Below are 26,863 nucleotides of genomic sequence, written 5' to 3'. Positions count from 1 at the left end.
TTTGCAGTCTTCTTGAATTGCATGCTTTCATTACGTCCTACGCTGTATATCCGAGGAACTGTCTCACCTCTCCTGTCCCTTTTGCTCTCTTTCTGTTCCTTTAATACTGTTCTCCTTTGGAACTACTTTCCATTTTTAAGCTGATCTTTTGACCACTGTACTGACTTCCTTCAACTAAACATTAGCTAAACAGAGGAGTCTAGCTGGAACTGAGCCGGTGATGTTTTCCATAGTCTGATGTCAGTGTTCCTTTAAATTTTGGGAATAAGTTTTCAGGATTGCAGGAGTTTCTCTGAGGTCAGATGGCTAAACTTAAAGCAGGATGCAGTAATAGAGGAGTGAGAGGCTTGACTCTTGGTGTTTGTATTTTGCTAGTTGTACATCCACTGTAGAAAGTACTTCCTTTTTTCTTTTGTTGTCAAACAGTAACAACCTAACAACAATCTGTCTTTCTTGCACAGAGCACTAATTCTGTGGGAGATTTCGTTGGTTTGAGGGTTTTTTGTTGTTGTTGTTTGTTGGTTTTGTTTGTTTTTTTCAATACTCATAAGTGTGTTAGTAATGATAAGCATGTTTCATAGATGCGCTATGCAAATTAATTCTAGGCAAATAAGAATTCATGAATTCTATCATCTGAATTAATCTCATCTGTGATTACAAAATTGAAACTTTGTATTGTAGTTCTTCTGGAAGGGAATCCATTTGTTTGCCACTGTTACTGGAAGATAACTCTTTTCTTTGATATTTAATTTTAGGATTTGAAACTGGACTCATCTGATTAGTGTAGCTGAAATACTTTTGATCAATGGCATGAGTGCTTTTCTGTGGTTACTTTTAGTACTCAGTTTCACTTTTTAAAATATATCTATCTATAACTGTGCCATAACTTTAATAGTGAAAGAAGTCCATCTTACCTGTGGACTAGTTTAAATGTTATTTAGTGTCTATTTCATTCTTAACCGTACTTTCAAGATTGTGGGGGTTTTATGATTGGTTGCTTTTTTTTACAAACAAGGGGTTTTGCTTTAATCCCAGGCAGCCACTCACACACCACATCCACAGACTGGCTGGGTGGAGAATTCAGGGGAAAAAAGTGTACCTTGTGGGTTGTGATAGGAACACTAATAACTGATGAAAAATAGAGTGTGCTACTAACAGTGTTTGTATAAAAAGGAGAGAAAGAGAGATCCAGGTGATGCACAAAACATTTGTTTGTACCAGCTACAAAACACTGTTACCAGCAGCTGGGAAGAATTTTATCCTAGCTGAAGTCAGGACAGACATCTACCTTCCTCAGTGATTTTTGTCTCTACAGTTGTCCTGTAGTCAGTTCCTTCTGCAACGTCTGAAAAAATAGGCCATTATTTCTAGCATTGTGGTAGGAGCCAACCTACTCACCCCCAAATTTGCCCTTCAATCCATAGCTGTACTGATGAGTTGGGTTTGTGGTTTTGGGTTTTTTGTGATTATTTATATGTATATATACACACAAGATATGTGTATCTTTATCTATATATCTGTCTCCTACCTATTCCATTGTTTTGGGTTTTTTGGTTGCTTCCAAAATATACTAGTCTGTTAGGAACTTTGAACTTCAGATGTCTGTCTTCAAGTGTCCTGTCAACTGGATTTACATTTGCCTTCTTTTGATCGATTTTGATACAGATAGAATTGTCCTAGAATATAATTCTTTCTCCAAATCTCTCATTTTATTATGAGAGGGTGGAAGACAAATGTACCCAAAATCTTGACTGAACTTTTTACAGTAGGTGTAGGACACACAAACTTTAACGGAAGGACAAGAGATTCCATCCTGGGAAACATCAGGAAACAGATCCTGATGGTTTTTTTCTTTATTCCCAGGTCTTTGACTTTCTGTTGTAGTGGTGATAGTGCAGGAGAGACTGTCACCGGTGTCTGTAGGTGGGCTCAAGACAAGCCCAATATGTCAGGAACTCTTTTGTGAGGAGCTTGCCACTTTGTCTGCTCAGGTGCTGTTTAGCTGTTTACAGTGGTTCAGTCTCCTCTAAGCCAAGGGTTTGGGATGGGTGGAAGGGTTTGTCAGACTGAAGTTGGCCTGCAGATCATTAGATGGGCCCTGCTCGACTGGGAGTTTCACAGTGCAGTGTGCCATCCTGTTGATCCTGGCTGGTGAAGGAGTATCCACAGTGTTGATCCTGTTTCCCTGGCTGGTGAAGGAGTATCCTGGTCACTATGAAGTGATAAAAGAATGGTGAAACATGTATAAGAAAACAATTTTATACAGTGGGCAAAATGTCATCTTTAGTCTTGCCAGAGGAGGGTGATTACCTTTGACTAAAGGGTAATTTAAAGCCATTCTCTTTAAAACTTGAGGAGAATTAAGGAATTATAGATCAGACAGCTATAGATAGCTCGACTGTGAGCTATAGATAGCTAGACATGTATGAATGAAAAAAAAAAAAGGAAGCTGTTTCTAACTTCAGAAAATTACAAAATCTGCTGCATACAACTAATTTCTGAGAACTTGGAGTTGTATATCACAATTTTGTGCCTATTGAAGAGTCACTGCTGCTTATTCCTGGAAAATAAAAGAGAAAAATAAATCTTGCTGTTGTATGTGTTACCTCTTTGCAGTGTTGCTGTTTAATCAAAAAAGGTGTAAAATGGTCTGAAGCCTGAGCCATGAACTTAAGACAGAATGCCAATTCAAACACTTCAGATTTCCTTTTGCAGTGTATTAACAGGAGTTCTGCGTGTAAAACACAGAGGGGAAATTCTTTCCTGTGCTTGGTGCTTTTAAAGCCTCTGCTAGAGTACTGCAGTAGGTTGTGGGCACTGGGATCTCTTTAAGAAATCCACACACAAATGTGAGGGGCATCAGAGGAGAGCTGGAGGTCATGAAAATATGGCCTATTACAGTAGTTGGAAGTTTCTGGACAAACTGAATGACAGTTGTTCAGAAAGAAGACTGAGATGCAATCTTTAGTTAAGAGAAAATTGATAGAAAGTTCCTGTTCCTTGTTGAATAGAAAGAAATAATAAGCTTAATTTGGGTGAGATAAATGTTCTTTCACTGTATCATTTTCCAGGCCTTGGCAACAATGGTTTCCCATCTCTAAGGTTATGTGACTGATACCTAAAAAGGTTGATCTGAACAGAGACTAGACAGACTAAATGGACAAAGTAGATACTTATTGAAAGGCCTTAAAAGGATACACCTTGGGCAGCGCAAGAGCCTGGCCAGGGCCACACCCAGATTGAATCCAGGATGGATCTGGGTCACAAGTTTTTACACTTTTATAAGTTTTGGTTTATTTACATACTGGGTTAAATTGTCCAATTACAGCTCCAGGTCATGGAGTCTCAACTCCCTGGCTTGCCCCCTTCTCTCTGCTCTTGTTTCTGCTTTTTGGGTAATGGTTGTCCCTGATTCTGTAGCTGGGAAGGGATTGTTTTACCAACTACCCTGTGAAGAGAACTCTAACACCTAATATGAAGTTTCAGAGTTACATACCAGGCAGCAGATAATCTGAAAAATATAAAAGCTGAAACCCAAGGTATCATGAGAAATTGAGATTTTTATTTATTGATTCTTTTCTAACATCAAGGAATGTTTGGGGTGTGCTTGAACTTGCTTCAAAACAAGAGAGTCTAGAATAGATGATGTCTTCTTTTGAGGTCCCCCTTCTCAGTTTGCTGATCTTATTTTTATAAAGCATGAACACGTGCCTGTAGCACTGACCCTGTCAGTTTTGGCTTAGGGCTAATGCACTCTAAGGGGAAGATAAGTGTGTGTGTGAGTAGATATATGGGTATGTATTAAATGTAGGGTTTTCATAGGTATATTATTACTGTTATTTGAAGCACTATTGACTCCTTTTCTCAGTGCTCTTTACTTATTTTTCTCATTCTTGTTGGAAAGTTACAGGTTTTCTTTTGTTGCAGTGATAACATTTTTTTATTATAATGTTGATTGAAACAAAATGCATTGCTGCTGTCATTGTACTGTTAGCACTGAATTTAAGATAATCTGTGTTATGTGAAGTGGGTTTGATAGACTAAAGATAGACCTTTAATTTTGTCTTCTGATTTTATGAATGCTGGTGTTTATACCTGAAAAGACTGCATGTGCATTTTATAGTTGCACTGTGATTTTCTTTTAAAAATTTTTTAAAATTCTTTTTGGCTAGTGAGGAGGAAGAGGCTGCAAAATACATCATTTGGATTGGACTTTATCAGCAAGGTCATTGAGTCACTTTTGTAATATTAGCTTTCTTTCCTATTTATGCTGGTGTTCCAGCATATTATCCTGTCTAAAGTTCATTTTGAGTCTTACTTTATGTGTAGCACTAAGAGATATGAAACGGGTTTTGAACCTTTGTGACTGATGTAGGAGGTAAAATATCCTTTAATTTTGCTATTAATTTGCCTGAACTCATATTTCTTCAGCAATGATCAACACAGCAATGTGGTTTGTTATGGATTTGTTTTGATTTTTTGGCTTCTTGACAGTTTTTTGTTTTTCCCATGAAGCTTACTGTGATTCTAGTGGGGAAATGAAGTTGCCTGAGGTTCACTGTGGTGTTACCAAACTTCTGGAATACAATTGAGGGGCAAAATTGTGAAGGGAAGGTGTGCCAGTAGACTAGTAAATAACAAAAAGACAGTATATGCTCATTATCTCAATGATAAATTTCTGAAAGATGTTGTAAATTTTATGACTGATTGCAAAGTTATGAAAACAATTGTTTTGCTTTGCTTGGCTTTTGTTCAAGCATGTAGGTTTTAACATCACAGAATGAGCTATGTAATGGAGGAGAAATGTCATGGAATGAAATTTCTGGTTTCTTTGACAGGGATAGATGCCTTAACACTCATGGCCAGTAGAAGTTTCCTTAATGTTGTTTAGGTGTTGGCTTGGCTTGTTCAACATCTCCAAAATGACGTATTATTGCATGGAGGAAACTAAGAGATTACCAGTTGTGCAGTGTTGGAATGTAAAGTAAATTAAATATAACATGTGCTTTCATTCCCTAATAATTTATTTGTTTCTTTTGTTTAGGTTGCCTGACCCATGTTTGATCTTTCACAGATTTTGCTTTGTTTTAATGTCTTTGTTTTTAAACTGGCATCGTGACTCAGAAGCATTACCTGGTGTCTTTTGGTGAGGACAGTTGGGTTTCTGAGAGTGAAAACATTGTGAGCTCCTGCAAGTAAAGCTACTCTACTTATTGGTCAGGACTCTTCCTTTCCATTAGGAGGACAGTAATTTCTTACAGACAGAAGCTAATATTGTGGTTTACCTTGAAGCTAAGGCAATCTGTGAGTAAGTGGCTGGTAAAGGCAGTGTCTGTCTCCTTTTGTAACTTCTGGCTGTGTGTTCCTGTCACTGGCTTTGTGCTCTGCAGAGTGATTATGCAATTGCTGGGGGAGTAAATTCATCTGGCTAATCTGACACCAATCTGTAACATCGCAAAACTTTTCCTTAGAGTCAGCTGCCTGAAAGGACTTTCTCTAAGTACAGTCAGTAAATCCAGTGCTAAAATTCAAGAGACTCAAATAGGGGACAAGGACAGTTTGAACTTGATTTCCTTCATGGGTGTCCTGAGGCTCCTTTCAGAGGTGTGTGAGTTCAATGTTCACATCTCCTTCATAAACTCACAATTATTTGTATTTCCCTTGTTCTTTTCAAGTTATGTGTAAGCAAAGTGAAGAAATATCTTGAAAACAGAGCACATACTTGTTCTTCTTTCCTCTTCTCTGTCTTGGTTTGGAAAGACAGGAGTCTGCTAAGGAAGGCAGGAGCCTCCCCTGAAATGGAGAATGTAAACCCTCCCCACCCCTCTGAATTGCTATAAATTTTAAATTAAGGGGCTCTTAGGCAAAAAAAAACATGGGAGCAGGAAATAACAATTCTTTAATAGGGAAGAAGAAATAAAAGGATAAAATAAACAATGCAGTACACTAGAATAACACTGACAGAGTCAGAACCCAACCTGACACCCTGTGGGTCAGGGTGTTGGTGACAGTCCAATTGGAAATGTGGCTGCAGTCCTCCTGAAGTGTCAGGTGTGGTTCTGTTGGAGCACGGGGTCCTGCAGAAAAGGATGTAGTCTTCCTTTGACAATCCAGTGGAAGAAGAGGCAGCTGCTGTTCCTCTGGGGAATCTAGTGGAGAAAACCGTGCTGGTGTCTCAAGACTTCTGGATTATATCTGGGTAGCAATACTTGGCTCCTCCCTCTGGGCAGAGCATCTCACAATGGGATGTTATAGTTCTTATCAGTCACCCAGTGACATTCAATAGTCTGTTATCAGAAGATGTCCCCTTGAAAGGGAGGAGTGATTGTGATCACTCAGAGAGAGAGATAAGGCAAACTGCCCACTTGACAAAAGACAACTGCCATACAGATGGTAATAGAATACGTCTTGCCTTGCAATCTGGAACATGAATTCTTGAATTTTCTGAAATAGAGTGAAACAGCCTTTAATATGCATAAATCTTAATCTGGTAGTTTGACTGCTCTATGCCTGCAATTAGAAAATACTGTATTTTGTTGTTCATAGTAAAATGTCATGCACTAAGCATGTTCTTTTTGTCAAATGGTACTTGAGAAATATTTTTGTTAATGAAATTGTAGTTAGTTGCTGAATAAATTGATGAAACAAATAAGCAGTTTTCCAAGAATGAATGTCTCAAGTTACTTAGGCATCATGAAATGTTTGAGTGTACATTTTATTGTTCCTTTGTGGTTAATTCCTTAAGATTTTTTGGTTTCAAACAAATCTGCCTGATGCAGTGTAATGAAAACAATTTTATAGATACCTGTTTATGAATATGAAAGCTTCTTATTTATAGAGGGGAGCTTTATTCACAGAAATGAAATTATTTCTTTCAAATGAAAAATGATGGAGAGAAATAGGGGATGTGTAGATTCACCTTTTAATATTTTCTGCTGTGGGGCCTATATTTTGTTCATGTCCACAGATGTATGCCTGTTTTTTAGAGTTAGCAGTATCTTTTTAAAGAATAGTATTAGGAATCAACAGAATTCTCTTGCATCATTTCCTGAGGCAAAAGTTTCTTTGGTATATGCAATCAATAATTCTAACTCCTTGATTATGGTTTTACTCCTTGATTATGGTTTTATGTTTACTTTATATTTGATCTTGGTGATGTGAATTACTTCTTAGAAAACTTCATGCTGAGGAGATGGTGTTAGCAACCACATAGTCAATTTTCTACTACCAAACTTCCTTTCATAGTAACTTTAATGGATATGGTTGACTTTTTGCAATATCGTTTGATTAAAAGTGCAGTTTTTTTTCTTTGCTTGATTCTCTTTGAGGAACTTAATTTAAGGCCAAAATTACCAAATATTTAAAGACACACTAAATAAATTTAGCATATGGATTTCTGATTTTTTAAAACTGCTCTTTATTATTTTTAAAAAACATATTTATAGGATGCTTTGTGGTGTTTTTTGTTTTGCTGTTTTGTTTTTTTTTTCTCCTCTGCTGAAATACTCTAACATTTCACACAAGTGTTCAAAACAGTCTTTTTTAAATACACGGGTTGAACTCTCTAGCATACATTTTATATAGAAACAGTGGGGAAGTGTTAAGGATGTAATCTCTGAGGTCCATTATGCAAGGACTTAGTAGTAAAGAAGAAAATGACGCAAAATAACTTTATTTCTAGTTTTTCTGGTTGGACCCTTCACTAATATTTGCTTTCTCCCTGTCTCATCCGTTGTCTTACAAAATATTCTAAAAAGTTGAAGAAAACACCAAAACTTTGTTAGACACTTTTTTTGGTGGTCTGAATTGTGCTGTGCAAGGACTTGGTTTAGCTGGTTTAAAATCAATTTGACATCACCTGATTCAGAATGGTGGATTGACTCACGTGGGTACTGTGGAATTATCTGTGTTTTGTTGTTTAAAGGTAAAACAGTGTGGCTTTTCTCTTGTAAAGGATTTGTATGGGTTTTTATTCAAAATTAGACTGTTTGCATTGAGTGAAGCAGACTGAATGTGATTTGACTGAAAACTTCCTGTATCTGTTAGCTGACTTTTGCTGTCATGGGCATTGCATTTTTTATTTTCTTTTGATGTAGGTTGGAACACATCTCTCAGATCATTAAATCCAACCATTAACCTGGTACTGCCAAGTCCACCAATAATCCATGCCCCTAAGTGCCACATCTACATGTCTTTTAAATACCTTCAGGGATGGTGTCTCCACCAGTGCCTTGGGCAGCCTGTTCCAGTGCTGGATAACCCTTTCAGTGAAGAAATTTTTCCTAATGTCTAAACCAAACCTCCCCTGCCTCAGCTTGTGACCATTTCTTGTTGTCCTGTCAATTTTTGCCTGGGAGAAGACCCTGAATCCCCCTGGCTACACCCTCCTTACAGGCAGTTGTAGACAGCAATAATGTTCCCCTTGACCCTTCTTTTCTCAGGATTGAAAACCCTCAGCTTCTTCCTATCTGACTTGTGCTCCAGACCCTTTACCAGCTCCAGTGCCCTCTGGACACACACCAGCACCTCAGGGTTTTTTCTGTAGTGAGGGACCCAAAACTGACCACAGGATTGAGGTGTGGCTTCACCAGTGCTCAGCACAGGGGAATGGTCACTGCTCTGGAGTGCTGCCATGCAAGCCGTGAGCAGACAGTTTCTGCAGGAGAGTGCTGTGTCAAAGCAAACTGGCAGACAAAATTCACAGCCTTTCACTTATTCCACCACACAGGTTGTCTGGTCACGGGAGGAGACCAGGTTGGTAAAGCAGGACGTGCCTTTCACAAACCTGTGTTGGCTGGGCCTTACTCCTGGTTGTCCTGTATGTAACAACACTTGAGATGATCTGCTCCATACCCTTATTCAGGACCAAGGTCTGATGACAGGCCTGTAGTTTCCTGGATCTTCCTTCAAGCCTTTTGTGTAGATGAACATCACATGTATCATTCAGTCAACTGGAAATGCCCCTGTTAGCAAGTAGGACTGCTTGTAAATAATGGAAAGTGGCTTGGTGAGCACTTCCACGAGCTCCCTCAGGGCCCACGGATCCCATTTTGCCCTGTAGACTTGTGGGTCTGAAGTGATGCAGTGGGTCACTGACTGTTCCCCTTTAGATTACAAGGGACTTTATTCTTCTCCCTGTCCCTGTCTTCCAGTTCAGTGGGCTGGGTACCTGGGGGCAGCCAGTCTTGCTGCTGAAGACTGAGGCAAGGAAAGTATTTACTGGTTTTTAATGAGACTGCACGAACAGTTTATTTCAAAGCAAGAGCTTGTGGTTAAAGAATTTACTATGTCTGGAAGGTATGATAAAGCTGTCAGTGAGGAAGATCAGGTATCCCTAAAATGGGATGTCGCCTGAAGGTTCATAGAGTCTCTTGCAGCCATTGAAGGGAAAGATAAACCCACTAATTTTAACAGTGACATGAAAGGGTGAATCAGGAGAAACTGACATCTGCATTAGGAATTTGAGCTGAAAGAGGGTGAGATGAGAGAGAGGGAGCTCCTTTTCCAGAACTCTGCGTCCTCTACCCCTGCCTTTTGCCAACAGGGAAAATAATGTAAAATGATTCTATAAAAAGCTATTCAATTTTTTTTCCTTTACTGTGCTGAAGGATATTCTGGTGTTTGGAAGAGGGATTAGACAGTAGAGGGGGGAGCAAACTGAATGGATTCATGGATATGGAAGTGTAGATGTTTGAGTACAATCGTCAGGAATTAAATGTGCTAACTAGTAGAACCATTGCCATCCAAGTTATTTGTCATAAGCGGGAGTTAAATGAACAGGCCTGTGTGTAGGAATAGTTTTCAGCTGTATTTATACATCCATTGGAATTAGAAAATTTAAGCCACAATATCAGTGTGTGAATAGAGAATAATACTGAATTAAAGGCTGGTGAAGTCATCAAAGTGAGTAGAAGTGTTTTATGCACTAGTGTAGTATTTTAATCAGTAGCTCAGCTAATCACTTCATGTGAGGGTGATGTGCCACCACCTGGGATGTGTATAGTCCTTGCTTCTAAATTCCATTTAGTGTAATTCAGTATGTCATCATCTAGCAAATGCAAGCTCTGAAGATAAGCTGTTGTTTTACATGGCATTATTCAGCATTCTTTTATAGCTGGAACTTTTATAGCTATTACAGATAATAAAACTGGCAAGGCCTTGTTTTTGAACACATACCTCTTGTGTAACTTACATGGCTACTCCTGTGCATGCTGGGACTTCTGCAATGGTTTGGGTCTCCCTTCTCATCCCGGTGGCCTCACTGTTTTCTGAGAAGTCAGTTTGCAGCACCTGTACTCCTTAATTGTCTCTGCTTCTAGACTTGAGTACAGCATGGAGTAAAATATTACTACAAATGCTTTTGGACATTTTAAAGAATATTTTCTATGCAGCAGTACTGTTTGTGTCAAGTGCTTAATCAAACTTGTTTCTTCTTAGTTTTGTTGTTGCTACAGCTGCTTCATGCAGGAGAAACAGGTTAGCAGTAGGTCTGTGATTTGTAAGGGCTTTCAGCTTTTAGTGGGATGGTAGCGTGATGGGTTGATCCTGGCTGGGCACCACCTTCCCCTCCAAAGCCCTGGGACTCCCCTTCTTGACTGGTGAGACAAAACATTAGGAAAGGGTCATGAATTAAGGACAGGGAGAGATCACTCAGTGATTACTGTCATGGGCAAAACAGACTGAACTTAGGGAAATAGGTTGAATTTTTTACAAATCAAATCAGACTAGGAAAATGAGAAGTAAAACCTACATCTTTCCTAACTGTTTTATCCTTCCTTGGCCTAACTGCACTTATATTTTTCTCCCTCCTTCCCCCAGCTGTTCAAGAGGACCAGAGCAGGGGTTATAGTCAGTTCATCATACCTTGTTTCTGCTGCTTCTTCATCACACATTCTCACTCTGTCTCTAGCCCAACTTGTTTCTTCTCAATGACATTTTTTTTCTCCTTCTTACCTTATTCCAGAGGTGCTACTGCCATCACTGACTGTCTTAGCCTTGGCCAGTGTGGGTCCATCTTGGGTGCTGGCTTACACTGGCTCTGTAAGATATGAGGGAAAGTTCTAGCAGCTTCTCAGAGAAGCTGCCTTTGTAGCCCCCCAACTCTCAAAACCTAGCCATGCCAACCCAGGATAAACAAAATAGAATACAGATATTATTTATGGGCTTTTATTTTAACAGTGGCAGCTGTGTTAGCAACAGTCTTTACTGTACCAGGTTTACTATGTTCTTCAGTACTGCAAGCTTTGGTTTCTCAAAGGTGGTATTTCTACAAATAAACATATTTATTTCCCACTGGAGTAAAGATTAGTTGAAGTGTTTTATAATGCCAACCTTGATATCCTTTGTTAATATTAATTGAAGTCTAAATGTCTGTCAAGTGTCTGTCTAAACATAATGTGGATCATGTTGCTTTGTTCTATTCTAAGGTTTTTATAACTGTTAAAAGATTCAGTCTTCTGTTTCCTGTTGGTAGCAGGAATTCAATTTTCCTAGTGCTCTTACTAACTTAGAATTACTGAGCATCATCAATGAGCATCAGACTGTCAGCTATTCTCATGTTTAGAATTACACTTTTGCAGGAAATGTCAGATGCCAAATTACCACTTACTATTCAGTGCTTTCTTTCTGCTTGACTGAGGGTGATGGTATTTTTTGAGTGCTGATTGCAAGTGCCTCCTAGTCCTGCTCATGGTTTCACCAGTATGGACAAGAACTACAGGGATAAAGCAGGCAGTGATTGTTTGCTCTTCTGTCTGCTGTGTTTAACTGGCTGCCTAATGAGAAGCAGACACTGACTCTGGTAATGGCCAAGCAAACGCCTGCAGGGAAATGGGGTTCATACACAGTCCTTCAATACTGAGGAGTCTTGCATAAGAGATTGCAAGTTTCTCATAGCTAGAAAAAGAGTAGAATGATAAATTTTGCAAGCATGTACAGAGAATCATGAATTTGACCCCCTCCTCTAATTCAAAATCTTCTTCATCAAGGGATCTTGTTGGGATGTACATATTTAAAACTGCTGGGGTAAGCCATGCCCTAGAACAAGGAGTACAGTTCATGGTTGTTATTCTCGACAGTTTGTTGTCTTGTCTGTTCCAAAGCCCACCTAATGATCAAAGTTCTTTAAGCTACCATTATATTTCAATGCTTCATTATTCCTTCTTTTTTTTTCCCCCCTCTTTGCCATCCCTTTTCCTTGGCCAAACAGTACTAGTAGTTTCCTTGAATGTTTTCATGTTTGCTGAGCTTTCCAATGGACACTCTTGAGTATTTCCATGTTTTCTTGAGAAAATTACCTGAGATGGGCAGTAGTACTTCTATGTACTACTTGATGTTCTCAGATCAGTGGGAGGACTTTTTCACAATTTGCAGTCTGTACTCCTGTGTAAGTATAATGCCACTACTACCTTTTCTCAATATGGGATCACATGTAGATTTAAGTTCATTTGTGCTGACAGGGTACCTTCATGTGAACTCTTGACAGACCCTCTTTTTATATTTATTAATAAACAACAGTGTTTTTATGAAAGGGATGAATGTAATACATGCTGTGGCAATTTATGGTCGTGCTATAAAGTTATAGTTTATTCTTTTTTTTGCCAGCTGCTACAGTGCTCAAAACCTTGGGGTATAAAAGGCTAATTTTGTGCTTCAGTTCTCTTCTATGACACTGATTTACTCTGCTAATTACTCTACCATCCCATATCCCCTTTCTGCAAGACTTGATCTTTTAATACCTTTATGACTCTTCTTACCAGTTCAGTTAAAAAATAGAAAATAAAAAGAAAGGTTTCCTATCCATTTCATGATGGGAATGAAAGCACTTTTTAAATGACTTGCAAATAACACTGAGCTAATTTGTAATTCTTTAGGTGTGCCATCTCAGAAGCACTTCTGAAATTCAGGCTATGAGATGAGTACTTAGGATATATTCTGTTGTTGGTTATGCTAATATGACTTACTAATATTGTCAGTTCTTGTGGGATGTAGGTTTTTTTTTTGTTATTGTCTGACTAATCAAGCAGGGGGCAAGTGTGTTTATAATGCATGCTAATACTTTTCTGTCTTTTACAAGACATCTTGATAATAAAATATTTATGTCTCTAAAATAAGATTACATGTGACAAATTTATTTTTTCTTTCTTTACAGATATTTTCCAACTTATCTCTGAATGAGCGTTGCCTTTCAGTGTCATTAGTCTGTAAATATTGGCGTGACCTCTGTTTAGATTTTCAGTTTTGGAAGCAACTGGATCTCAGTAGTCGTCAGCAGGTATGAAGATGTCATTGTGGAATAATTGTTTTCATGACTCCGAATTTGTTCTTGGAACTTGTACTTTTGACCAGGGGTAAACAAAAGAAACACATAAAATGATGATATCTGTAGTTGCACGTATTTTTCTGCTATTCACTGAAAATATCTGCACCCTTAGATTGGTTCCTTTAAATATAGTATATTTTGTCTGAGATCAGTTACTATACAGTGTGGGCATAAGTACTATTTAAATTACCTGTCTCACTCTGCATCGGGTACTCTGAAGGTGTGAGATGTCTTATTAATTCAAAGACAAACATGAGCATTTCTGAGGTTCCTGTAGTTGGAAGAATGGTCACATATGTGATGCTTGCTCTGTTTAACAAATTTTCTTTATTTTATTTTTCAGCTGGTATGGCTCCTACTCATTAGATAAGAGACTGGTTTTTTTTTTTTGTTTTCAGTGTTTTGGTTATTTTAGGCTTTTAGCCAATCCTAGAATTAAATATTTGTGGGTTTAATTTAGTGAGATCCCTAGGAGCCTAGCCTTAAATTGTACAGGGTAACTTCCCTCCATGGAAAACTTTAGGGATGCCAGTATTGTTGGGCCACTGCCCGTGGGTTTCTTGTTGAGTAGTGACTTACGGGGTTTATAAACTGCATCTTGACCATTTAATGAAAATACAGAGTGCAGAGAAATAACAACTGGACAGTAGCATTTGAAGAAGGATTTTTTTTTCTTTGCAATTTGTCTTTGTTGTGGTTTCATCCCAGACAGCAGTCAAGGCCCAGGCAACCCCTTCCTCACTCCCCCACCAGTAGGGTTGAGGAGAGAACTGGAAGAATAAAAGCTACATAATTAATGAGTTTAAAGAGTTTAATAGTGAAAGCAAACCACACACACATATACAAAATAAAAATTAAGAACAAGACAAAGAATTAATTCACTGCTTCCTATCAGCTGGCAAGTGCTCAGGCAACCCCAGCAGAGCAGGGCCCTTGAGAAGACACTTGAGAAGACACTTCTCAATGACTTGAGAAAACAAACCCCATCACTGGAAATGTCCTTTCCTCTTTCTTCCCCTCACTGACTGACTGACTGACTGACTTATACATTGACTGTGATGCCACATGATCTGGAATATCCCTTTGGTCAGATGGGGGTCACCTGTCCTGGCTGTGTTCCCTCCCAGCCTCTTTGCTAGTGTGGCCAAGTGAAAAGGAGAAAAAGCCTTGGCTCTGCGCAATCCCTGTTTAGCTGTAAGAAAGCCAGCATGAATCCAAAACATAGTTGCATACTAGTCACTGTGAAGAAAATTCTACCCCAGGCACAACCAGCACAGTTATTTTCCATTTTAACACCTGCCTGATGAAAGAGCAAGAAAAAAGATCTGACTTGCTACAAATGAAAACCTTATTGAATGCAACAAAGACTGCTCCTCAACTGTATAAGACAAAAATCAAAGGGATTCATGTTGCTCTCTTGCCCTCTTTGGTTAAAGCTAAATCTTGTCTATGCCAAGTAAATTTTTCTGAATGGTCCTTTGTAGGATTGTCTCCTTTTAAGATTATTGTCATTTTGGCTGACTACAATGTCCATAGATACAAAATAGATGGAATTTTTGTTTTTACAAAAGTGATAAGAGAACTTTGCTCTCTGAGCACCCAGGGGCTGCTCTGTCAGCCACACTGGCACCCCCTGCTTGGGACTGAAGCCCCTCTGTGGCAGCAGCCCAGGGAGGTGATGGATGCCCTGCTCGGCTCCCTGCACACCCCACACAGTCAGACCACTTTCCTTACTGCCTTGACTTCAGGTTTGCCACAGCAGAGTCTCAGACCTCTGGGTCCTTAAAATAATGTAATCATTGTGCAACAACACAATAACACCTCAGGCTGGAGGAGGAGGGACCCCAGAAAAGGGACCCTTGTTCTTTTATGCCCTCACAGTCTGTGCATGGGTACATCTGGGGGCTCTTGGCTCCTGCTGTATTTCCAAGTGTTCCTCACCTGGCTGCACCACAGGTCTCTGTGCCCTTTGTTTTACAAAGGGCTGGCACTAGTTCATGGCCTTTTGCCTCTGGCTGTGCCACCTGGAGCTTGGCTGTACCCTGAGCTATTTGCACTGAGTGTATTCCTCAACAGTTCTCCCTTTGATTAAATGGAGCATACCTGCTAACATATTAAAATGAAAAAAGAAAAGTTTTAAGACATTGAAATGCTGCCCTTCCATACAGCATTACTACAAATAAGAAATATAGTAGAATGAAGGCTAACACAATTTCTATAGGGCACAAATCAGTATTCTTTCACATATATTTCAGTAAACAAAGGCAGTAACATTTGGTTGGCTCCAAGTTACATAGTTCTGTTATTCTACCTACTATATTTTGGTATTCTACCTTCTGTTGGTTAAATGATTCCTATCCTTCTTATGTTAATTAGTCCACATACTCAGTCTTTCTGGTCTTTTGGTTTGGTGAGTTTCTTGGTTTGGTGGTCTGTGGTGTTTGCCATGTCCCCTTGCCAGAATTACCTTTTACTCAGCTGGAGTTTATTCAAACACAGTTGCTAAGTTTGCTTTGTTAGTTTCTTCCTTATCTAAGAAGTTCTGCCAAATGTCATTGTGGTCCATGAATTCTGCATTCTTTGTGTCCACTGTCAGTAGTACATTACTCTCCCCAAGATTGTTAACCTTTCTTAGGAGCTGGGGACATTGAGGCCCATCAAGTCTTAAACCTTAATAAGGCAATTCTACCAACAAGTAATTTATCTTTCTAATACCTGGACATCACAGATAGTTTGTTCATGGCTAAAAAGAGAAGTAGGTCTGTGGTTACCCTCCTAACTCTGGAGCTCAGTCTGGTACTTGAGAACTTCTGTCAAGCTGGGCAGCCATTTGGGATTCTTTTTGTGGTGACATAAATTCCTGCAGCTGCCCATATTTTCTGTACTTGTCTAGCTGTTGCCTCTCCCTCTGTGAACTTTATCATGAAGCCATCTAGCTACAGTCTACATAGTATGTCAGAACTGGCTTTCCCCTAATTGACCATATTCTATCAAAACCATCTGCCCCCCCCCACCCCTCTGAAACAAACCAATTGCAGTAAAATATTCAGCCATAGGTAGTATTTGTAAAGGAGGTATAGTTTCATTTTTCTTATAGCTCATGGAAATTCATTTTACAAACAGCCATTTTTGTCCTAGTGACATTAAAGATTTTTATGGAAAAAGTTATATGTGAGTATTTGTTTTTTCTTTGCAGGTCACTGATGAGCTGTTGGAAAAAATAGCATCAAGAAGCCAGAATATTACTGAAATCAATATTTCTGATTGCCGCAATGTATCTGATACAGGAGTATGCATATTAGCAATTAAATGTCCTGGGCTCTTAAGATATACTGCCTACAGGTGTAAACAGCTTTCTGACACCTCTATTATTGCAGTTGCCTCTCAGTGTCCTCTTCTTCAGAAAGTGCATGTGGGCAATCAAGACAGACTCACTGATGAAGGCTTGAAGCAGGTAAACATCCGTTCCCCAGATTCCTTCTGAAAACTTAGTATATTTCAGCTTAGCAAGAAGAAAAACATACCCTTTCATTGGATTTAATTAAAATTATGAAAAATCTTTTTTTAAAAAAGTTGGTGTATGGAGACTTTTTTTTTGGTGTGGTAAATGCTGTTCTCTAGGACTGCACATACTTTTTAATACCCAGGGATTGAATCATCGCTTTTGTAGTTAAATGTGCAGTTTGACTCCTATACTTCACTTCTGTTGGATTCAATTTTCCTGAGCTTGGTTGCTATTCAAAACCCATGTTTAAGTAACTCGTTTTTGCTTCATGTATGTTGAAGGTGACTAAGATCTTCATTTGTTGGAGGTGCAGGAAGGTTTCATCAACTCTCAGAGAGTGTTAAAGGAGCATTTAGAAGTTAGGATAAATTAAATAAGCTGTTGAGCATAAAGGCATTGTTAGCTACCTGTGCACACAGCAAATAACTTAGTTTTTATGTGGTACTGTTAGCTCCATTTTGTTGACTGTAGTTAGCAACTTCATTTTGTCACCTATGTAATTAGAATCTTTCTTGTTTGCATACAGTGTTTCAAAGCCACAAAGAAAGATAATTTTTAATGGGGGGTGTAGAAGCAGAAAAAAATATTTTCTCCCATCTCTTCATTTCAGTCAAATTCTGTTGTTTTTTTCTCACTTTGATTTCATTAATTGCAGCTCGGCTCAAAATGCAGGGAATTGAAAGACATACATTTTGGGCAATGTTACAAGATCTCAGATGAAGGAATGATCATTATAGCTAAAGGCTGTTTGAAGCTGCAAAGAATATATATGCAAGAAAACAAATTAGTAAGTACATATTGTAATTTTGTTCTTCCCAAGGCATTTTTTGATTGTCAAAGCTTTCTGTTGCTCTTTATCTTTTAAAAATTTTCTTTAGAATGGCTGCTTTTTGCAAGTGAATTGCTTAAAAATGTTTCTCGCTGGGAAAATTGCAATTCTGCAGAGATGGCACAGAAGGTGATGCAAAGTACAAGTTAAGCTAAATGCATTAACTTCTTGTTTTTAACGTGGTATTTCTTCAGTAGTTGTTTGGGAGGTGGTTTGTATAGGAAAACACAGTTCATATGAGATGTTTCTTTTGTTTCTACAAGTGCAATAAAAAGTGCAAACATCTAAAAGATTTTTTGGAGCTCAGGTTCTTGATTACAAGTGATACACTCTGATAATATTTTCTTGAAATATGTCACTTTCTCATCAGGATAGAGTAGTGTGCCTATGCTAGTAGAAGGAAATTGTTGAGGAGTAACAAAACAATCTTGAGTCCTAATTCTAAGCAGTCTCTGAAAGGATGGTTTCTAATGCAGAGAGAGAGTGGCTTGCAAATGACTTAAGTTTTTTTTCTAAATTTCGTTCTATTTTTAAAATTTATTTCTTGTAAGAAAGTAAAATTGCTTGCAGTTGAATTTTAACTGTCAGCTAACATCGTGGTTATGACCTTTGTTTCAAAAGTGCTGAATTGGAACAAATAAATTGTGTTTGTAAGAAAGCAGCATACCTTGTATTCAAGAATTAGTCAATATTTAGCTTCAAAAAGATAAAGAAGTGGTAATGCTCAAGATTGGTTTGCCTTTTTTTTTTTTAATAGAAACCATTCTCAAATCAACAAAGAAAGAAAAAGGCAGCCAGTTACTGCCTTTGGTTTTGATTAGTACTGTAGAAAGTTGAAAAATAGGAGACAGAGACCTAAACTGAGATTTCTGTGTAGTTTAAATGCAGAAAAAGAACATGCCCCTTCTCTTGTGTTGAAACACAATCTTGAATACTGTCGAAGCTAGTCTTTCTTACCTTAATACATAAAAAACTTTAAATATGACAAAGAAAAAGAAATTATCTGAGAAGTCTGGAAGGAATAACATCTTCCTTCCTTCTCTAGAAAGAGAATGTTGGGTTAATTAAAATTAATTAACCCACCTTTTAAAATTAATTAACCATGTCTTTGAAAAGAAGAGGAAAACCTTCAAGATTTGCATAGTTGCATGTGAAAAATGACTTAATTGTAATTAAGAAAGTAGTGTGTTTAAATACCTGCATAAGTTCTTGATCACTGGAAAATTTGGAGGCAAGGAATTAACTTAGCTTTCCTTGTAGATGCATCTTAGAATTCTCATCATTGAAGTTTTTATTCACTTTATAGTATGAAATATAACCTAAGAAGTTGTTATTGCAGTTATTAGCACTTAAAGACTTCGTGGTTTTAGTATCTGAAATATCATTGAAGTTCCTGGTTGAAATAGAACACAGGAAGTATTTTAATCCTTTTTAAGACAATCGTGAATTGTGCACTTAACTTGGGCTCTACTTGGTTACTTCATTGTTGAAAACATAACACTAATTTTTATTTGCAAATAAGACAAAAATATTTGCTATCAAATAAATAGGAAATTTCTCTTAATTTTACCCCTTCTGGTAATTTGTCTAGTGACTTACCAAAACTGAATTTTTGCCTAGTTTTTAATGAATTTACTTTCTTTTTTGAAGTATCTAATTGTACTTAAATTCCTGCCTATCCTTAATTTTTCAGGGGGAAGAAAAAGTCATGGGGCAAACTTGGTATAGCTCTGTAAAATTAAAATTCAGATTCATAGATCTTCATATGTTCAAATGAAATAAGTTTTGAAGCTGTTATGAACTCCAGGGTGTTGAATCCTTAGAATAAAATAACTCCTGAACAATGCCCTTAGATGACAAAGCTGAAGGAGCTGCTGTGCGTTCCCTTTGCTAGGCACAAGGGACTTTCAGGTCTTGCTGGCAGTGTTGTTTTGTGTGATGACCCAAGACAACTTTTAAGAGTTCTCATGCAATTGTAAAATAGAAGCTTTTACATGCCAAAATAGATTAAAAATAAAGGGATTGTTTAGTTGGGGAATTGCCTTTAAAGGGAGTCATGGTCGGCAAATGGTTTGTCAAGTTCTGTGGGTTACTTTTCTCCCTTCTAAAAAATCTCCTTAATATTTGGTGTGGCACATATTGCTTCCTGCTCCACTGGTGAAGAAGGTGTTTTGGGGAGATATGTGTTGGTGTGTGTGTGTGTATTTTCAAAATGAATAAGCATTCATTCTCTGAAATCAAAATATTCTGTAGCAAGAAAAGTGTACTTGACACACAAGGGCTTGGTCTGTGTATTTAAAGTTCATAAATTGTCAGTATGCTAGAAGGAGGACTCCTTCCTTTTTAAGGAAATGCTGTAGCATCCATGTAAATAATGTAAATAGTCTTATGTTTTGCATTTTCTTGTTTATTCCTTTCTCAGAGGTACTTAAAATCATGTGTATGACTCTTATAGGCAATTTCTATTAATTTCAAAATGTGTAGTGCATTACAGGTAGTACATGATGGTTGAGTTTTCATATAGGCTTGTCTCACACTAATGGATTTTACACTTCAAAAATACATCTCGGCAGAGGCAACCATCAGCTAAATAATGCCTTTGTGAGTGCTACTTTGCAGTAAAATGTGTGTGGATCAGGCAACACAGTTCAGTTGCTTCATCTGTTGCTAAGTAACTCTGTTATCAGACTGCTGAGCAGAAGCAGAGAAAGGAGAATTTATGTTCTGATTGTTGAATATGCTAGACATTTCACAGAAAAATAGACCCTTTCCTGTCTTTGAAGTGCTGATTATTTCATGGTAATAAGCAAAAGCTGCAATTAATAAATGGGACAAAGAATGTAGGAGGAGAAAGTTAATGTTGCATGGCTAACTCAACAACAGAAGGTTGTTGTTATTTGCATAACTGTTTAGGATTTGTATCTCTTCAAAATATGTTTATTTTTCCTCTGTCCTTTGAATGACAGAAAATTATATGCTGAGCCTCTTCTCTGAAGCATACTGGCCAAACTGGGACCTAGTAAAAATAAAAAAAAATATAACTTTTTAGGACTTATGAAGTGTGCCACCATGTTGTGTCTCTTGATCTACCCCCAAGAAGTCTGATGCAATTGAATGATCTCACAGAATTTCAGTGTAAATGGAAGAGCAGATTATAGCTCTGTCCAAACAAAACTAGAAAATTTTTTAATTTCTTGGCTGAATTTAGTTGGACTTCTTATTTTATGGTTGTGACCGATATGGTGTGCTATAACTTCTGTGTTTGCATCATGTGAATTTTCAATGTGAATGAAGCTGGTGGCAGATGGATAGGTTGATTTCATTGTTATCTTTGCACCAATTGCTGTTTTTAATCTTTCCACCTGACATAATGAGTACCTAGCTTAGATGTAAAGCCAGAGAACTGTTCCACACTAATGTGTAGTAATCTAGCTGACACACAGAGTGGGGGTACTTCACCTGGATGGCTTTTATTGCAATAGAATGGTGGAGTCCTAAAATATGTTAAAGGATTTTTGAGATGCAGAACTCAGTGACTACAGTGCACTCAAATGAAAGGGTTATCTCCAGAAGCTTTTGTGCAAGCTGTCTGTTTTCCTTATTTTGAATAAAGGAGATCTAGATTTAGGAGCTCAATGTAGAGCTGGAGAAAACCTTTCTCCACTTAACTGAATTGATTTTATACACTATTTTCTTTTTAGTTACTTTTCCTTAACTGGGTAACTTAATAGCTAAAATTATGATACAATTGTTGCCAATACTTAACCAGGTGGTAGTTACAAGTTTGTTCCTTCCTATTCCACCTATTGTCTGTGGATTTTTATGGTGACCTAGATACAGGTAATGGGAGAGAGCTTTTAAAGATAAAGCGGGGTGGAGTTTTCGATACTGTAAGAGAATGTCAATATTCCTACTTCTATACTTTGTTCCCATTATTCTCTTTTACAAGCTCATTTAAGAGTGGATGAGCTAGTATAGTAGCTGCTGTGGCAGCACTTCTTCCTTTCCAATAAAATGATGTTGTGAAGTGGATCCTTAAAGGCAAATAATAAGTTTGATGGTTCCCAGATATGTTCATTAAGACAGTTAGAATATAACTTGGCTGTGTTTCTATTTCTTCGTTAGACTCTTGAGTCTTCAAGTTTAAGATAACCCAGTTTTGGCCCAGTTGGCAATATACTTGATATATGATGACACTTTTAAAGTACGTATTTTACAGGTGGCTATTTAGCAGTTTTTTAAGATGAGTATTCTGTAAGGGTTCTGCTTACCTTTGCAGTTTGTAGCAGACAAGAGTTTAAATTCAAGTTAACTGTGATGCTATGTTTGATAGAAACTACAATGCTTAAGATATGTGAAAAATATGCTTTAGTTTCAGTAAATAAGAATTAAGGTAGACTACACAGAATATTACGGTTTTGTCACACAATTAAACAGTTAACACATGCTTTTACAGCATTGACTGGAATCAACTTAGTATAAAAGTGTATAGTAAAAAATAAAATTAATTCTCATATTTTCCGAATAAAAAGTATTGTGTGAGCTGATAAATTTATTTTTGTCTTTTAATGATATTCCCCTCCCCATTTCTGTTTTTACTTTGGGAACCATTTCCCTTCCTGCTTCATACTTCTCATCTACAAAACACTTACTTCAACATTGTACCTTGTGTCACAAACATTGAGAGGAGAGAGTATTTTGCTTTGAGTTTAGCCCAGGCAAATTGTTTCAGGAAGAATGTATTATAGGGCTTATAAACTGCACAGTGTCAAATGTTTAGAATGTATAATAATTTACTTTGTTTCAATGCTAACAGGTAAATGAAAGAGTTTTTTTGGGGAAAATATTCCAAAAGAATGTAATTTCCCTGTCCTTTTTCCATCCCCCACAATATATTCCATATGCTATTTCTCTTTTTACATGCAGTTGCTTAAAACTATTCTTCTACTTGAAGAAATTTCAGAAAAGAATTGATTTCCCGTGTTTCTACGGGCATACTTTCCCAAAATACTTTTGAACCACTTTATATCATTATTTGAGGTTTTGAAAATCTCAGATTTCCAGACTTTCCCCTTCAATTACTATTTTTACAATTAAACCCCCATGTTCAGAAGGACCCTGTTTCTGGTTTTCTTTGCAGACACAGGCACCTCCTTCTCCTTCAGATGTGACCGAGGTTTCCTGCAGAAGAATCTCAGACACTGGATTTATAAAAATAGAGGTTTAATAGAGATCTAGTATCAGGTCAGTGAAGGTTGGGTGCCTTCAAAGAGAGACCCAGAACAAAGAAAACCTCAGGCAATGTGGTTTGTCATAAGTCAACCCTTGTGACTTATGCATCCACCTCTCACACACTCTTCTCATGCCTTGATCTAATGGTAATTTTTAGTTTGTGGTCTTCTAGCACTTTTCTGGTTTCTTTCTCCATGTCCACCACACAGGCAGGCCCTTGATTTCTTGTCTCATTGAGTTACAGCTTCTGCTGACAACTGTAGCCTTCTTATTCTCTGTTTTTTTTTCAGGTGCACCTGCACAGAGGATGGAAAGCTAAAAAACCACTAGTCTTAATATAAGAAACATTGCCTAGCAACAACCAAAATGTTACTATGTTATCAATATTCTTTTCATACTAAAGCTAAAACACAGCGCTGTACCAGTTCCTACGAAGATGACTAAGTAAATTAATTATTCTGGCTGAAAGTATATCTAGGTCTAAGTTCACAGCTTCTGGCCTAAGGCTTCAGCAAATCCAGCTACTGATGCTAACTAAGCAAGCAACACTAAATCTCACAGCTTTGTAACGTCATATAGCTCATCCTTCTTAGGACTTGTTTATCCTGAATAACTAGCATCTCTCAATAACTAGTTGCTTACTAAAAGTTTATGTACATATTCAGGAAGATCGTGGAGTCATGGAATGATTTGGGTTGGAGGGGACCTTAAAGAGGTCTGGTCCAACCCCACTACCACTGCACCAGTAGGCCAGGTGGCTCAAAGCCCCATGCAGCCTGTCCCCTTCCAGGCATGGGGCAGTCCATATCATCTCTGGATAACCTGGTCCAAAGCCTCACCACCCCCGCAGTAAAGGACTCTGTACATACTGAGATGGATTTCTCTCTTGTGTACGCTGTATATCATAGCTTTGGATAATGATGTTTCATCTACTGTCAAGTACTAAATTAGAGATTTCTGAAGCAAAAACCTTGTGGAGATGGCAGGCTGATAGTATGCACTAGTAATGATGAAGTCCCTCTTGTATTTTAGTCTCTCAAACAGTTTACATACACTCCAGAACCACCTAATGTACTATAAAAGTAAGGTTCAGCATTTTAAAAATGCGTTTAACAGCTATACTGATACTAAGATGAAGTGTAGGAAGTCATGCTTTCATAAGAACTACATGAGACATCTGTCTGGTAGTAAAAATGCTATGGAGAAGTTTGTCTTTTGACAAGCTCTTCTGAAACATTTACTTTATTAATTTTTTTAACGACATAAAATGATTCAGTCAATTTCTTTGAAATCTAACTTACAGAACCTTATTCCTTAGAGTTCAATTTTTTTTGTCTTTTGTCTTTTTTTGTTTAGATCCGTTGCATTTTGACTTGGGCAGTTTCTATAATACTGTTCCTGCAGTGAAACATTTATGCCAAGTGTGATGTTAATAGAAGGGAAAAAGGCAAAACTTGTGTACATATGCATAAAGCAGCTACATGTATCTTCTGTGAAGGCATTAGAACCACAGTGCAGACTTCAATTTTCAATGTAACTTTAAGTACTGTGTCAGTGAACACAGTGCGGTGTTGTCACCCTTAGGTGGCGGCATTGACTTTGTAGTGGTGACGAGCTCCCGGTCCGAGCTGTGGGGAATTGCCAATGCGTGGCAGATAATTTCTGAGTATTGTGCTGGTTCCACAGACCCTGTGTTCCCTTCAGCTGCCAGGATTGCTATCAAGAGTAATTCTTAAGTGTCTCAATAAGGTCAGCTGTATGGTTTCACCACTCTCTGCTTCTTTTCTATTGTTTCTTTAGACAGGTACTGCATTTTGATGTTGTGAGTTTACTTGACATGTACAGTGTGTGTGTACGCATTTAAAAGCCACCAACAACTGGGGTTGTAATCTGTATTTCTGAATTAATTATACTTTTTGACTCCTTTCAGGTTATGTGCGATTGATTAATGACTGTACCTACTCTACTGTTTAAAAAACTTCCAGTTTTGATATTAATATAAAATTAGGCATTATGCCACTTGAAGCATATCTTTGCACTGTAATTTGTTACCACTTTTAATAAACATTCTATTTATAAAAGTGTGTAGTACATATGCTGTAGATTAATACAATGACACTGTGAGTGATGGTATGAAAGAGTGGAAAAGTGGCTGATACAAAACTTTTTTCTACTGTTTGGTCAGCATTATAAGGGGATTTTCCATTTGATACTTGCAGATGATGTATTTTGCATATAATTTTAATAAAGGGTGAATGCGTTTGTTTATACATTCAAGTGACATCTTTTTATGCCTGTGCATTAATGGCTTGCCATGTTGATGTTGTACATCAAGCTTAGGAAGAACTGTAACAAATAATGTTCTCAGTATTGAAGATTCTAGTATTGAAAGTCCAAATGGATGGAGGTAATGCAAAAATTCTAAATGGAATATACAGGAATATTTCAGGAAATTGTGAGTTTTAAATTTTGAGTTAGAATGTAGGCACTTCTGCTTTTTGTTTCTTTTGTTTGTTGTTTGGCTGCTCTTGTTGTTGAATAAGTTATTTGAGCTTTTAATTAAAAACTTGATGACCAGGAATTGGTAGCTGGATATGGAGCCTTTTCAGTTGTTTGAAATATCCATATTTAGTTGTCCTTTGGGATCACTGGTACTACAGTACTTTAGTCACAAACCAAAGTCCATTATACTAGAGTAAAAAATCCTTCCACTAAAATATATACTGTGAGATACTAAAGTTATCTAAATGGAGCTGAAATTTCTGTAATTTGTTTGTTTTCTTGTTGGGTTTTTGTTTACTTGTTTTAATCTGGTGGTATCTTGTGTCAAAGAGAGCACTGGCAAACTCCAGATGAATCACTTGTAGGTTCTTCATCTGTTAAATTGGTATCTTGACTCATGTGGTACTTCGTAAGATTCTTCAGCCATTCACTAAGGGTGGCAATAAATCAAAACTGATAATATTTCTCCCAGTGAGCTGTGATGCTTACTGAAAGAGATCATAAGGATGATGCTGTGAAGCAAATCCCTTAAAACTGTCAGTATCATTATTTTAAAATAGTGGTAATTTGCATCAATCAAAGATAATACAAATATGTTTTTTATTTGTATACGACAGAGACAAGATTATGTAAAAGCAATGACAGCTAGGCATCTTTGTCTATATTATTTCTTTCCAGCAAATTCCAGTTAAACTTTTTTATCTTTATGAAGCTAGAAGAATGAACTTGTCAAATTTCTGAAGCTGTGGGAAAACACTTTTGTTTCCCAAAGAAATTCACTGTAACTTATATAGGTTACAGTTTTCAGTACAAGAGGTCAGATAACAAGTTCTACAAATGTCTGCATTCTCTCCTCTCATCTTGCTATAGTGACTGGTACCTGGGAGCACGCATATAAATGTGTGTTCTCTGTGGGTATATGGAGGTGTTTTTCCAGGCAGTTGTATTGTCCAAAATGCTACATTGTTGGTAAACAATGTTACAGGGCAAATTGAATATGCACGGAGACTGAGCTGCTGAAACCATCCTAAATACTGTCTTTTTTGAGTGAAGGTTAAATTCTTACGAGTTTTAAACTGCAGCATCAGTCCCCCTTGTGAGTAAATTTTTACATTTATACTTGGATTTACACTTAAATTGCAAATTTATCATTCATGCTCACTTTATGCACTTTCATCCTAGGGATTTCAGCATTATTTATTTTAGAATTTGCTCTGGCCTTTCAATTGTCATTGTTTTTTTAATCCAGAATGATAATGTTTAAAAAACTGTGTTTGTCTGAACTTTAGACATAGGTGCTCTTGTAGTTATTGTAGCAAATTTTGAACATCCTATTCTGCTTTTCAGAACTATGTGTACCTTTGCCCCAGTTTTTTAAGAGTCCTTAGCTTAGTGTTCCTCCTTTTCCTTGTTTAGTATAGTTTGTTTTTTTTAATTAATTTTTTAATTAATATTTTCCAGTAATGACTATTAA

The 26,863-nt window shown here is 37.5% G+C and overlaps 1 protein-coding gene across 1 annotated transcript in view; it reads left to right on the top strand.

Moving 5' to 3' along the window:
* Window positions 1-26,863, top strand: part of FBXL17 (F-box and leucine rich repeat protein 17) — a 270,236-nt gene that overhangs the window by 1,336 nt on the left and 242,037 nt on the right. Inside the window, exons 2-4 of the mRNA XM_036403294.2 lie at window positions 13,151-13,273; window positions 16,518-16,775; window positions 17,482-17,613. Of these exons, the coding sequence (XP_036259187.1) occupies window positions 13,151-13,273; window positions 16,518-16,775; window positions 17,482-17,613 (513 nt within the window). The remainder of the gene's footprint in view (window positions 1-13,150; window positions 13,274-16,517; window positions 16,776-17,481; window positions 17,614-26,863) is intronic.

Source organism: Molothrus ater, assembly GCF_012460135.2.
Source record: "Molothrus ater isolate BHLD 08-10-18 breed brown headed cowbird chromosome Z unlocalized genomic scaffold, BPBGC_Mater_1.1 matZ_random_MA35, whole genome shotgun sequence".
Lineage (NCBI taxonomy): Eukaryota > Metazoa > Chordata > Aves > Passeriformes > Icteridae > Molothrus > Molothrus ater.
This window is presented reverse-complemented; position numbering and strand designations above follow the sequence as displayed.